Source organism: Manis pentadactyla, chromosome 2, assembly GCF_030020395.1.
Source record: "Manis pentadactyla isolate mManPen7 chromosome 2, mManPen7.hap1, whole genome shotgun sequence".
NCBI classification, from domain to species: Eukaryota; Metazoa; Chordata; class Mammalia; order Pholidota; family Manidae; genus Manis; species Manis pentadactyla.
In genome coordinates this window covers 143,410,129-143,424,266 of record NC_080020.1, presented here as the reverse complement: position 1 = coordinate 143,424,266, position 14,138 = coordinate 143,410,129, and the positions used below count along the sequence as shown (strand labels likewise).

The following is a 14,138-nucleotide window of genomic DNA, read 5'->3' as shown; positions in this document are numbered from 1 at the left end:
GGATTGAAGAAAATAGACTTTTTTTACATTGTTTGCCTCATTTAGATAATAATTTAACTTTCACTAAAAAAAGTGCTAATATTTTTGCTACTTACTTTATTGCCTTTATTTTCAAATTTTAGATTTGGGGTTCCAGAGTAAAGATCGATTTCTAGGGCTAAAATAAGTAAAGTATTTGAATTTTTTTCCTTTTGATTTCATATCTAATCCATTTGTTTTTAGGATATTTGGAAAAAGAATCCAAAGAGAAAGAGGAGAAAATAAGTAAGATAAAACTAGTTGCTGTGAAGGCAAAGAAAGAACTAGATTCTAGCAGAAAAGAGGTAATGTAACTTAAAAATGCAAGATTTAAGGACCTTAGACTGTAGAAAATCAAGTTTGTCTGTCCATAAAAAACTCTTTATTATGTATTTAAAATAGGTCCAGACTCTACGGGAACAACTTGAATCTGTTCAATCAGAAAAGGATCAGTTGTCTACTTCCATTAGAGATCTCATTCAAGGGGCAGAAAGCTATAAGGTAAAAATACTTATTTTAATGATGTTATATTTGTAATTTCTAAGTTAAGAAATGTAGTAGAAATGTAAAACTCTTATCCATAACACAGTCACCTTATATTCTGTAGTAAATATTTTTTCTGTATTTTTATTTAATGTGGTATCATCCTAGTGTCAAAATTTTAAGTGACTAAGCTTTCAATAATGCCTTCCGGCTGTTGTTTTTTAAAACCAAAATTCTCTTTTGGAATTTTCTAATAAAAAGAGTAACAAAAAAAGGTGGCTATTACTACTGTTATTACTTAATATTACTCTGGCCAAGTGAATAAACCTGAAGCTTTAGCAGTGGGTCTAAGAAAGCAAAAACATTATTATTTGGATTATTATACTTGTTTACCTAAGTAACATAAGAATCTATTTTAAAAAATAGAATTTAAAAAAAAGGGTACAATAAAATCAACTGAATGCAAGATAAATGCTATTACATTTCTTAATGTAGTCATTAACCAGTCGGAGTAGTAGGAAGATGGAGGTCAATCAAATAGATTAAGTTACTGCCCTTTTAGGACTGAAATTCTACAGGCAGTAACAGGCAAGCAGACAAAAATACAAGGTCCATCCTGTGTGGAAAAGTAAAAATGGTTAGGGAGAAGAAAGTGAGCAATAATCAAGTGAGATTTGTTTGAAGGAAGAAAATTCCATAGTAGCCAAAAAAACAAATTTCAGGAAGAACTTCAGTGAGAAAATTTGGCAGTTAATGAAGAAAACTGCACAACTATATACGTAGGATGACTAAATATTTGAAATATTCTCAGTTTGGTTTACTAACCTGCTCTAAAACAATTCCACTAAAAATTCTAGGATTTTTCTGGTGGGGCAATCTTGATAAATTATCAAAGTTTCAGAGGAAAATCAGCTAGCAAGAATAGCTAATGTTTTTTAAAGTGAGAAGAGAAGAGTGATGTCTTGCTCTAGTAGACACTAAAATTTATTATACAACTATAATAATGTTATATAGTTGTGATGCAAAAATAAGATTAATTTAACATAAGACAGACCTGCATAAAAACAAGCACTTACAAGCAGGCCTTCTTCTTTGCACTATACATGTAATCTTATCGTGTTTAATTCTCAAAACAGCCTCAAGAAGTATGTTATTAGCATTGCCAGTTTACAAGTGAGGAATCTGAAGCACAAAGAGGTTAAGGAACTCAAGGCCCCAGGGCGAGTATAAAGAGCTGAGATTGGATTCAGGCAGGCTGCTTCCATGTCTGTTCTGTCACCAACCAAGCTATATTATTCACTACTACAGCGAGATTTGAAAACATAAAAATGAAAAAGGAGAAATTAGAAAACTACTTCAGCACAATTTAGTTACATTTTTACTTCATTCCCACACACCAAAATAAATTTGTAGTAGCTTAAGTTTTGTCAAAAAGAAAGATTTTTTTTAAACCTAGAATAAAATATATGACCATTTAACTTTGAGATAAAGATGCTCTTCTCAACTTAAAAGTAATTTAAAAGGTTACAAAGGAAAATATAAAATGAACTATGTAAAGTACAAAATTATCATATGAAAATATGATCAGGGATTAACATCTAATGTATGAAGAAACCTCATAAGTCCGTTTTTAAAAAACACTTACTTGAAATTTATGTATGTGCTTATTTGTCTTGTATGAGCCATTAGGAGCTTGTGTCTTTACATTTTAAGAACCATTATAATCTAATTTGTTAGTTCCCTCCACAGGTAGACCAGGTATAACCAATATATTTGTTTAAAATACAGATTTAGAAAGGCAAAAAAAAAGGGATAGAATATCCAATAACTGTTAAGACAACTACAAAAGATATAACATACACATAATGAGAATTTCATGAGAAAGAGAAAGGAACAAAATAAATACGACACAATAATGACTGAAAATTTGCCCTGATTGTCAGGCACTAAACCACAGATCCAGGAAGCTCGGAGAAAACCAAGCATGATAAAAACCAAAAAATGACACCTAGGTATATAATTTCCAAACCACAGAAAATAAAAATAAAAAAATCTTCAAAGAAGCCTTAGGGAAGAAAACACCTTATTATCTGTAGAGGTACCAAGATAAATTCCATCCAGCTTCTCAGAAACCATGCAAGAAAGAAGAGTGTAGAAGGTAATCATTTGAAGTACTGAGAAAAAAACCCACCAACTTAGAATTCTCTGCTCTGCAAAATTATCCTTCAAAAGTATAGAAATAGAGACTATCAGAATTTGTCACTAGTAGAGTGCCTTGCAAGAAATGTTAAAAGAAGTTCTTATAGAGAAAAATATGTAGAAAAGACCCAGAATAGCCAACACAATATTGAAGAACAAAGTGGGAGGGTTAGCAGTACTGCTCTTCAAGACTTACTGTGAAGCTACAGCAGTCGAGACAGTGTGGTGTTGGTGAAAGAACAAATTGATCAATGGAACACAGTAGAGAGCCCAGAAATAAACCCATATGTAATCACCCAATCTTTGACATTGGAGCAAAGATAATACTTTCAACAAATGGTGCTGGAACACCTGGACATCTACAAGCAAAACAATCTAGAAACAATCGAGAAGACTAAACTTTACATTCCTCACAAAAATTAACTCAAAATGTATCATAGACATAAATGTAAAACATTAAACTAAAACTACTAGAAGATGACATAGGAAAATACCTGGATGACCTTAGGTGTGGCAGGGACTTAAATTCAACAACAAAGGCACAATCCATGAAAGAATTGATAAGCTGGACTTCATTTGAAGCTAAAAATTTTGTTCTGTGAAAGAATATCAAGAGAATGAGAAGACAAGCCACAAACTGGGAGAAAATATATGCAAAGGACATATATCTGATAAAGGACTATTACCAAAATAGGCAAAGAACTATTAAAACTCAAGAACGGGAAAACAAAAACCTCATTACAAAGGGCCAAAGACCTTAACAAACATCTCAACAAAAAAGATAAACAGATGACAAATAAGCATATGAAAATATACTACTTACCATATGTTATCAGGGAAATACAAATTAAAACAATAAAATACCACTCCACACCTATAACAGTGACCAAAATCTGAAACACCGACACCACCAAATGCTTGCAAGGATGCAGAGCTACAGGAACACTCATTCACTGCTTGTGAGAATGCAAAATGGTACAGGCACTTTGCAAGAAGTTAAGCAAATTCTTACAAAACGTGCTTGTACCATATGACCCAGCAGCTGTGCTCCTTGGTGTTTACCCAAAGGACCTGAAAACATAGTCACACAAAATCTGCATGTGGATATTTATAGCAGCTTTATTAACAGGTGCCAAAACTCGGAACCAACCAAGATGGCCTTCAGAAGTTGAGTGATGAAAGAACTGTGGCACGTACTGGTAATGGAATATTATTCGGCACTGAAAGGAGATGAGCCATCAAGCCATGAAAAGACATGGAGGAAACTTAAATTAATACTACTATTAAGTGAAAGAAGCCCATCTGAAAAGTCTGCATGCTGATACCAGCTCTGTCACATTCTGGAAAAGGCAAAACCATGGAGACCATACAAAAATCTGTAGTTCCCAGGGGTTGCTGGGAGGAAGGGATGAATTGATGGAACTCAGGAAACTGCTCTATGTGATACCACAGTGGTGGATACGTGTCACTGTAAATTAGTCCAAGCCTATAGAATGTGAACCAGCAAGAGTGAACTCTAACTAAACCATGGACTTTGGGTGATGTGGTGTCAGTGGAGGTTCAGTGTCAGTTGTAACCAATGTGCCACTGTGGTCGGGGGTTATTGGTAATGGAGGAGACTGCATTTGAGGAGGTAGAGGGGTGGTGATTAGAAATCTCTGTGACTTCTCCTCAGTTTTATGTGAGCCTAAAATGGCTCTAAAAAAAATTCCTATAAAACATTTTTTTTAAGTTTTAGAGTTATAAAATTTTTTCTGTCTTTGGGTAAGCTAGAGATTCCATTTGTGATGAAGCAGTAGGGTTTAAAATTGAATCAGGGGTGCTGATGTATTTAAGAACAGTGATCACTTTTCTGTAAAAACAGACATATTAACTAAGCTCCATTAGGTTCCTCAGGGAGCATCACTATTAAGGTGCTGAGTAATTTGTAAGTTACTTGTGAATTTGACTAGACAGTTTCTTTTCTCAGTGTTCATTATCATACTATAATTTTTTACCAGTTTTAAAGATCTGAGTGTGCAGTAGTTCTGAAGAGACAATAATTTGTAATCATTCATTTGCCTAGAAGTATCAGCATACTCATCAAGGAAATTGCATGTATGGTGTTTATTTTTTTGTTCCAAGGCCCCTTAGGGATAACATGTGATTATACTCAGAACTTTGTGTAGGGAACCATTATTTGCTAGAGTGAGCCTTGGTAAGCAATTCAGGTTTTGCACCTGTTGACTATATTAGAGCCCATAATGCATAAAAACAAAGAAAGACTGGATAGTAGAGTCTGAAAGGATAAAGATCTCTGATCTTTTGAGTTAGAAGAATCCACACAAATAAAATGCAAGCATAAAATCTTTTTATGGAGAAGAAGACAAACAATTTCTCAACCCTGTTATTCATGTATGCCAGGAAGTAACAGAATCCTCAAACATGGACAAATAAATACATAAGCCATATTCTAGATTCCCAGTTTTAGCCTTCTGCCAATCACTGTGGGCAGACCATAGCATCGAAACCAGATTCTAGCACTCAGCTACCAGTGTGGACAGTAATTAACCATTTGTAAATGAGAATTACAAACAAAATTAGATTTGCCCAAGAATCAAATCTGGCCAGCAAAAGCCAGAAAGAGCATATAATTGCCACTCATTAGGCCACCAGAAGATCTTGCCTGAGAAGGTGAGCCAGGGTCTCAAGACCCAGGTCTAAACAAAGGCCACTTTTCAAGCTTCCTAAAGTAAGCTTTTTAGGAAATAAGGAAAACTCAAACATTTGGCTAGATTTTTGCACAGAAATTCATTTACATGAAGAACAGTCAGTAGTTCTCCAGGAACAAAGGCAAAACCAATATTTAAAAGAGATGGGAGAGAGTAAAAAAAAAGCTACAGGCAATCTGGAAACAATCTAGTTTACATATTTTTAGGGATAATGGGATTGTGTAGTATGTAGCAAAAAGGTCAGACTGGGCATTCTGTCCTTGAGTAGAGGCCAACTAGATATACCAAAGAAAAGAATTCAGTTTCTAAAGAGTCTTCAGAAAGTATAAATGTTTTGCCACAACATGTGAGTTTTCCCATTAACACCTCTCTCCCTTATATTAGGCCAGGCCTGAAACATTTCCCTCATCAGAATTCTTCAGATGGTATTGGTTGGTGACCAAATTGAACTTTTTCTCTTCTTCCCATAAATTGCATTTGTTTCAAAAGTTTATTTTTGTTGATGAAATGAATATTTAACTTGGAGATATTATGTTGTATACATTAAAAATCATTTCCCCCTGTAGTAGATCCCCCCAATTCTAAAAGTCATCTGAATTATCCTAATTTTATTATAGGATGCAAATTAGGTTTTCTCTCAAATGTTGAACTTACATAAATAGTTTAAGCTTCCAGAATGGGTGGACTCATAAATCTTAGGTAAAGATGGCTTGATACAGTCTAATGGAATATATAATAATAGCCTAAAGTTAAACCTTTTGTCTCTTATTGAAGAATCTTTTATTAGAATATGATAAGCAGTCAGAGCAGTTGGATGCGGAAAAAAAACGAGCTAATAATTTTGAGCATCATATAGAAGACCTTACAAGACAATTAAGGAATTCCACTCTTCAGGTAACTTTTCTCTCTTTTTAAGGTATAATTGACATACAACCTTATGTTAGTTCCAGGTGTACATCATGATTCAATACTTTTATATGTTACAAAATGATCACAATAAGTCCAGTTAACACTCATCACCATACATAGTTAAAAAATTTTTTTTCTTGTAATGAAAACTTAATGTTTACTCTCTTAGTAACTTTCAAATATTGCAATACAGTATTTTTAACCACAGTGACCATGCTGTACATCTCATGACTTACTTATTTTATAACTGGAAGTTTGTACCTTTCAGCTCCTTAACCCATTTCACCCACCAGGCATCCCATGCCTTTGGCAACCACTTATCTGTCCTCATATGAGTTTCCTTTGTTTTTGTTTTTTTGTATGTTCCACACAAGTGAGATCATACAGTATTTGCCTTTCTCCGTTTCACTTAGTATACGGTCTTCAGGGTCAATTCATGTTCTTGCAAATAGCAAGATTTCATTCATTTTTATGGATTCATTCTTTATTCATTCATCCGTTGATGGACACTTAGATTGTTTCCATATCTTGGCTATTGTAAATAACACTGCAGTGAACCTGGGGATATAGATATTTTTTCGAGTTAGTGTTTGCCTTCGTGTAAACACACAGAAGTGGAATTGCTGGATTCTATGGTAGTTCTTTTTAATTTTTGAGGAAACTCCATACTGTTTTCCATGGTGGCTGCAGCAATCTACATTCCCACCAACAGTGCACAAATGTTCTTTTACTCCCCATCTTCCACATTTGTTGTCTTTCTGATAATAGCCATTATAACAGGTGTGAGTTGATAGATCATTGTGGTCTGATTTGTATTTCCCTAGTGATTAATGATATTGAGAATCCTTTCATGTGCCTTTTTGGAAAAGTGTCTATTCAGACATCTGCCCATTTTTTAATCAAATTGTTTGGTGAGTTTTGTTTTGTTTTGCTATTGAGTTGTAGGAGTTCTCTATCTATTTTAGGTACCTCTTATCAGATACAGGGTTTTTCAAATATTATTTTCCCATTCAGTAGGCTGCCTTTTCATTTTGTGGGTGGTGGTCTTTGCTGTGCAGAATCTTTTCAGTTTGGTATCGTCCCACTTGTTGATTTTTTGCCTTTGTTGCCTTTGCTTTTGGTGTCACATCTAAAAAATCATCACGAAGACCAATGTCAAGGAGCTTATTACCTGTTTTTTCTTGAAGTTTTATGGTTTCACCTCTTACATTCAAGTCTTTAATCCATGTTAATTTTTGTGTATGGTATAAAATAGGGGTCAACTCATTCTTTTACATATAGCTGTTTGGTTTTCCCAACATCTGTCCTTTCCCAATTATATATTCATGGCTCTTTTCTCATAAATTAGTTGAGCATATATGCACAAGTTCATTTCTGGCATCTCTGTTCTGTTCCATTGATCTGTGTGTCTGCTTTTATGCCAATACCATATTGTTTTAATAGCTATGGCTTTGTAAATATAGTTTGAAATCAGGGAACATGATGCCTCCAACCTTGTTCTTTTTCAAGGTTGCTATGGTCAGGGTTTTTTCAGATTCCATACAAATTATTCTGGTTCTGTGAAAAATGCCAGGAATTTTGACAAGAAATTGCATTGAATCTGTAGATTGCTTTTGGGTAGTGTAGACATTTAACAGTATTCTTTCAATTCATGAGCACAGAATATCTTTCCATTTATTTGTGCTGTCTTCTATTTCTTCTATTTCTTTCATCAGTGTCTTACAGTTTTTCAGTGTACAGGTCTGTTCCTAATAATGTTTTTAATGTAATTATAAATGGGATTGTTTTCTTAATTTCTCTTTCTGATGGTTCTTAGTGTATAGAAACAACAGATTTCTGTATATAGATTTTGTAGCCTGAATATTTACTGAGTTGATTTATTCTAACAGTTTCTTTGGGGAATCATTAGGATTTTCTCTCTGTTGTATTGTGTCATCTGCAGATAGTGACAGTTTGACTTCTTTCTAATTCAGATGCCTTCTCTTCCTCCCTCCCTCCCTCTCACCTGCCTACCGCCTTGGCTAGGACCTCCAGAACTATGGAGTGGAAGTGGTGAGAGGGGATCCTTGCCTTGTGCCTGATCTTAGAGGAAAAGCTTTCATCTTTTTACCATTGAGTATGATGTTAGCTGTTGGTTTGTCATATATGGCCTTTTTATATGTTGAGGTACATTCCCTCTCTACCCACTTTGTGGAGAGGACTTTTCAAGTAACTTTAAATCAAGTAAATGCAGATGTTTTGATTGTAATAAGCATATTTCAATTTCAGTATTCTTTGCATAAAAACTAAATAATACAGTCAGAAATTTAATTTCATTTTCTTCTTCCTTCTTTTGGGAGAAGAATATGACAAAACAACTAGAAATCATTCTATCTTATTGTTCTCATCTCAGTTCCCCTGGGGTGTTTTTTGTTTGTTTGATTTTTGCCTTTTCCTCTGTCCGTGCTCCTGGTCTTCTAATGTTTGACAAATTGTCATCAACAGTGATGATGTTTTAAGCTTATTTTACATTGTCATTCTGTGGAATTGATTTTGAAGTCTTCATTTTTCATACTATGCCAATATTCTCATTAATGTACCATTTTATTCTTCCTCTCCTATATGTATTTTCTGCATATTCACAGTAATAAATCATTTATCATTCTAGTGTGAAAAATTAAATTCTAATAATGAAGATCTACTGGCTCGTATTGAGACACTACAGTCTAATGTCAAATTATTAGAAGTACAGATTTTAGAAGTCCAGAAAGCCAAAGCAGTGGCAGACAATGAACTGGAAGCTGAAAAACTTGAGAAGGAACAGAAGATAAAGGTGAAAATTGTCCTGTGGGATTGATTCATGTTATGTAGTGATATCTTTATCAAAGTATGATTTAAATGAAGGAAAGACTAACAGGTAGCATTTGTGAATGTTCAGAGTTCTAATTCCTTAATATATGCCTAGTATGAGTCAAGAATCCCAGCTATGACATTTGAGTGTGTATGATTTTCAAGCTTTTTGTATTTTAGTGTGTCACATTTATTTTATAGCCTCCTACAAATTTCTTTTTTTAATGTTGGTTGGCTTGGAGGGTGGTTGCATTTTTGTTTTTAATTTTAGGAGCATGCCTGTTCTGTTCGTGAACGTGAAGAACTTCAGCTACAACTCCACAAGGAAAAGAAACAGCTTCAGAAAACCATGCAAGAATTAGAGCTGGTTAGAAAGGTAAAACAAAACACCAGACTCAAAACTGATGTCAATCTTTACATTGTTACACTATACTAATAGTTTAGAAAAGAAGTATTTCAAAAGCAAGGTTATTCATGATATCAAAATAATCATTTATAAATTGCTTGCTTCAAAAATTAAAATTTTAATTTATTTCTCTGGGTGCCTGTCTCCAGAAGAATCTATGCTCATAAATTTTTAGATTTTGGTTTGGTATTTCATTTTTTTGTACAAGATTATTGTATGTCACGTGGAGATTTAATGTCAAAAACTGAAATTAGTATTATATTTAGAGCCTTGGCTATTTTTTCTTTATTTTTTCAAAGATGAGGCTAATAGAATAGAATAGCAATTATGGCTAATGAAAATTATAATCAAATATAATGAAACTGAGGAAGTTGGATTAAACTATTAGAAAATATTTTATAAATTAGAAAACATCCAACTTAGTTTCTTCATTTTTGTATCAATTTCCTATATTTCAGAAAAGCATAATAGAGCCTATTTATTTCTGTGGCATAACTTCAGCAATTTTACAAATGAGGTTAGCTGACCGAGTATGCAGATTTTTTATTTGTAATATGTGCAGGATGCCCAGCAAACCACATTGATGAATATGGAAATAGCTGATTATGAACGTTTGATGAAAGAACTAAATCAAAAGTTAACTAATAAAAACAGCAACATAGAAGATTTGGAGCAAGAAATAAAAATTCAGAAACAGAAACAAGAAACCCTGCAAGAAGAATTGAGTGAGTTAATCAAAATTCACTTTCACTTACAGCAATTTCATCATTACAGGGGAGCAACCTTAATTGTTCATTTCACCAGTCTTTGACAACCAGGTCTTTCCACACAGTGTTAAACAGTATAAGGACAGAAGGGTTGTAAAACTATTTGTCAATCAGTTGTTTACAGTCCGTGTTGGTGCATAGTGCATTCATTCACTTAAACATTTCTTAAGTACCTACTCTGAGTAATACAAAGATAAAAAATGTCTTCTGGCCACGATTTGCTTACTGTTAATGGAGTGGAATAATTTAACTAGCTGTGAAATCTTTCTTTTTAAGGTAGTTATATCCTCTTCTATCCATAATAATTTCCAATGTAAGCATCTAAATCTACAAATATTCCTTCAGGCACTCCTTCAGCTACATCTCACAAATTAACAAATTGTGTTTTTATTTTAATTCAGCTCAAAATATTTTTTTACTTCCTTTGGATTTTTTCTTTGACTCATGGGATTATTTAGAAGTGTGTTGTTTAATTCTTAAATATTTAAAGGAATTTTTAGATACCTTTCTGTTAATGATTTCTAACTTAATTCCTTTGTAGTTAGAAAACATATTCTGTATAATTACAGGCTTTTTAAATTTATTGAGGTTTGTTTTATGGCCCAGAATATGATTTTTTTTTTTTTTTTTTTTTTTTTGGTGAATGTTCCTTATGCACTTGAAAACAATGTGTTAGACTATATTCATTGTTGGATAGAGTGTTCTGTCTAATGTCAATTAGATCAAGTCAGTTGACAGTGTTAGTCATCTGTATCCTTAATGATTTTCTGACTACTGTTCTTCCAAGTACTGAGAGAAAGTATGTTGAATTCTCTGAACATAATTGTGGATTTCCCTCTCTTCAGTTTTGTGTTTTGGCTTCATAATATCTAGAAACTTTGGAGCTACCTTCATACACATTTAGAATTGTTGTATGTTCTGATGATTCAGTCCCTCTATTATTGTGAAATGCCTTTTTGTTATCATTACTGGTAATATTCCTTTTTCTGAAGTCCACTTGATATTGATCAGACCACTCCAGCTTTCTTTCATTTATTATTTACATGGCTTATCTTTTCCCATCCTTTGTCTTTAATCTAAGTCTATAAAGTGTTTTTCTTGGATAGCATATAGTTGAGGCTTTTCTCTCTAAGCTGATAATTGTTGCCATTTAATTAGTATGTTTAAGCTGTTTGTTCTCACATTATTTATGTGACTAGGCTTAAATTTACCAGTGTGCTGATTGCTATTTGTCTTGTTATTTGTCTTTTTTTTCTCTCCTTTTCTGCCTTCTTTTGAATTAATTGAGTATTTTATATGATGCCATTTTATCTCTTTATTAGCTTATTAGCTATATACCTCTTTGGTTTTAGTGGTCACTTTAGAGCATATAATGTACATCTTGAACTTATCACAGATAACTTTCAGTAAATTATGCCACTTCATATATAGTTTAAGAATCTTACATAGCAGTTTTAATTTTCCTCCCTTTTGTCCTTTTTGCTGTTTTTGTCATATGTTTTATACTAATACATGTGTTAAAACTTAACACATTTTTTAAAAATAGTTATCTTGTATAGCAGAGGTCAGCAAATCATGGCCCATAATCAGTCTTTTTGTAAAGCTTTCATTGATACATAGCCATGTGTGTCTCATCTGTGGCTGTCATGCTACAGTTGAGTAATTGTAACAGAAACTGGCCTGAAAGCCTATGGTATTTAATATCTGACCATTTAAAACTCTTATAACCTGTTTTAAAGAAAGGAAAAATTGGAGCATTTTTTTTCAAATATTTACCATTTCTGGTGCTCTTCATTCCTTTATGTATGGTCCAATGACTTTCCTTTTGCCTGAAGAACTTTCTTTAACATATCTTGTAACATAGGCTACAGGCATTCTCTCGTTTTGTTTGTCTGTAACCTGCCCTCGTTTTATAGTTACTTTTGCTGGGTATAGAATTTATGATGTGCCTTAGTGTTTTTTTTCCTTGTTTGTATCTTGCTTCTGGCTTATTGAGCTGCTTTGATGTATTGAGCTTCTTCGATTTATAGTTTTCTTCAAGTTTAGCATAATTTTGGCCATTAATTTCTTTTGATATTTTTTGTCTAAGTTCCCCTCCCTTTTTTCCCTTATGACACCAATTATATTAGATCACTGTCTAGTTTCAAAAGTCAATGATTCTGTTTCATTTTTTTTCTTTTTTAACTTTCTGAGTTTCCTTTTGGATAGTTTCAGTTATTGTCTTTAAATTCTCTCATCTGCAGCGTCTGATCTGTTAGTCCCATCTGGTGACATACTCACTTTTGATACTGTATTTTTTGTTTCTAGAAATTGTATTTTTTACATTTTTGGCTGTTTGTTTTCCATTTATCTCTTCATTATGTTCATCTTTACCTTTAAATCTTTGAGCATGTTTCATAGTTTTAATGTAATTGCTAATTCTACCATTTCTGTAATTTCTGGATGTGCTTCTATTGGAGTTATATTCTCCTGCTTCTTTGCATAGGAAATCAGTTTAATTGGATTTGACTTGTATATGTTGAATGCTAGATTTTCTGCTATTCATTTAAAGAGTTAAACTTTGGCAAGCAGTCAAGTTATTTGTAAATCAGTTTTATTCATTTGTGACTTGTTTTCATCTTCTTTAGGACTAGTGTAGAGTAGATGTAGATCTAGTTTGTATACCTTTGTATAGCTCCAGCTCAGCCCCACTACTAATTGGGGGTGTTCTGAGACTGCTGAGTGCCCATGTATTCAACAAAGTCTCTCTAGTTTGGTTTGTGGGAATTCTGACAATGTATAGCCCTGTGTGAGCTCTGTGACTTGTTTCAATTACAGTTCACTATTTGTTGTTCTTTCCCCAGCTGTTGTTCTTTGCATCTCAGCAAAATCACTGCTCTGCTTGGGATTCCCCTCTGGCATCAGTCCAGAGGCAGCCTCCCAGTGAAAGCTGGGATGTACTTGGGCTCACCTTCTTTGCATTCCTCCTTTTAGGAAGTAGTCTTACTCTGCTTATTTTCCAAAGTCAGAAAACAGGTTTTTTTCATTTTCTAGTTGTTTGTAACAGGAAAGTAAATATAAACCTTGGTACTCCTTGGTACTCAGAAGCAAAAATCCCATAAAATAATTTGCAGTGGCTACAAAGATATTGTACAACATGATTTTAGATATATATATATAAATGATGAGGAAATGGGATAAAAGGAAATATTAAGGTGTGTAGGTCTATCTAGTACAATCAGATACAAGATCAAGACATAAAGTGTATATTCTGTGTACCTTTGCTGTCATTAAGGTCTCCCATGAATTTGGCTTTGATCTTCCCAGAAGTCAAAACAAAGAAACACTATCAGTTACAAAGTTTACAGTATCCACAACATTAAAATAAATGTGATGATTGTGAGAGACACAACTTTTCCTGGTACCAAAATTCATGAGGGAACATTCTTTCAGGCATTTTTATGAAGTGAACGCTGTGTCTTATGGAACAGTGATCCCAGACCTGACTTGCATTTCATACAGCATCCAGAGAGCTTTTTGGAAAGCCCAGACCCTGATGTAAAAAATCAGAATCTTAAAAGGGTGGGCTTTGAAATCTGTGTTTTCAAAAGCCTTGTGTGGTTTTTGAAGTTAATGCTAGCTTAGGAATGTCAAACATACAGAAATAGCAAAATTAAAACTACCAAATCAAACGGTATTTAGTAAACTGCATTTTGTATACAAGAAAAGTTCAGGAACTGCGAGCATTCAAATTCAGAGTCTGATAGCTCAGGGACATGATTTATAAGAAATACCTAATAAAGTGAAAATAAGGAGGTTGTTTACCCTTTACAATGA

The 14,138-nt window shown here is 33.5% G+C and overlaps 1 protein-coding gene across 2 annotated transcripts in view; it reads left to right on the top strand.

The window, feature by feature from the left end:
* The window catches only part of GCC2 (GRIP and coiled-coil domain containing 2), a 54,277-nt gene that overhangs the window by 14,202 nt on the left and 25,937 nt on the right, over positions 1-14,138 (top strand). For both annotated transcript variants that reach the window (XM_036920823.2, XM_036920813.2), the window contains exons 8-13: positions 223-323; positions 421-519; positions 6,186-6,305; positions 8,968-9,132; positions 9,421-9,525; positions 10,118-10,280. In XM_036920823.2, coding sequence (XP_036776718.2) covers positions 223-323; positions 421-519; positions 6,186-6,305; positions 8,968-9,132; positions 9,421-9,525; positions 10,118-10,280 — 753 coding nt within the window. The remainder of the gene's footprint in view (positions 1-222; positions 324-420; positions 520-6,185; positions 6,306-8,967; positions 9,133-9,420; positions 9,526-10,117; positions 10,281-14,138) is intronic.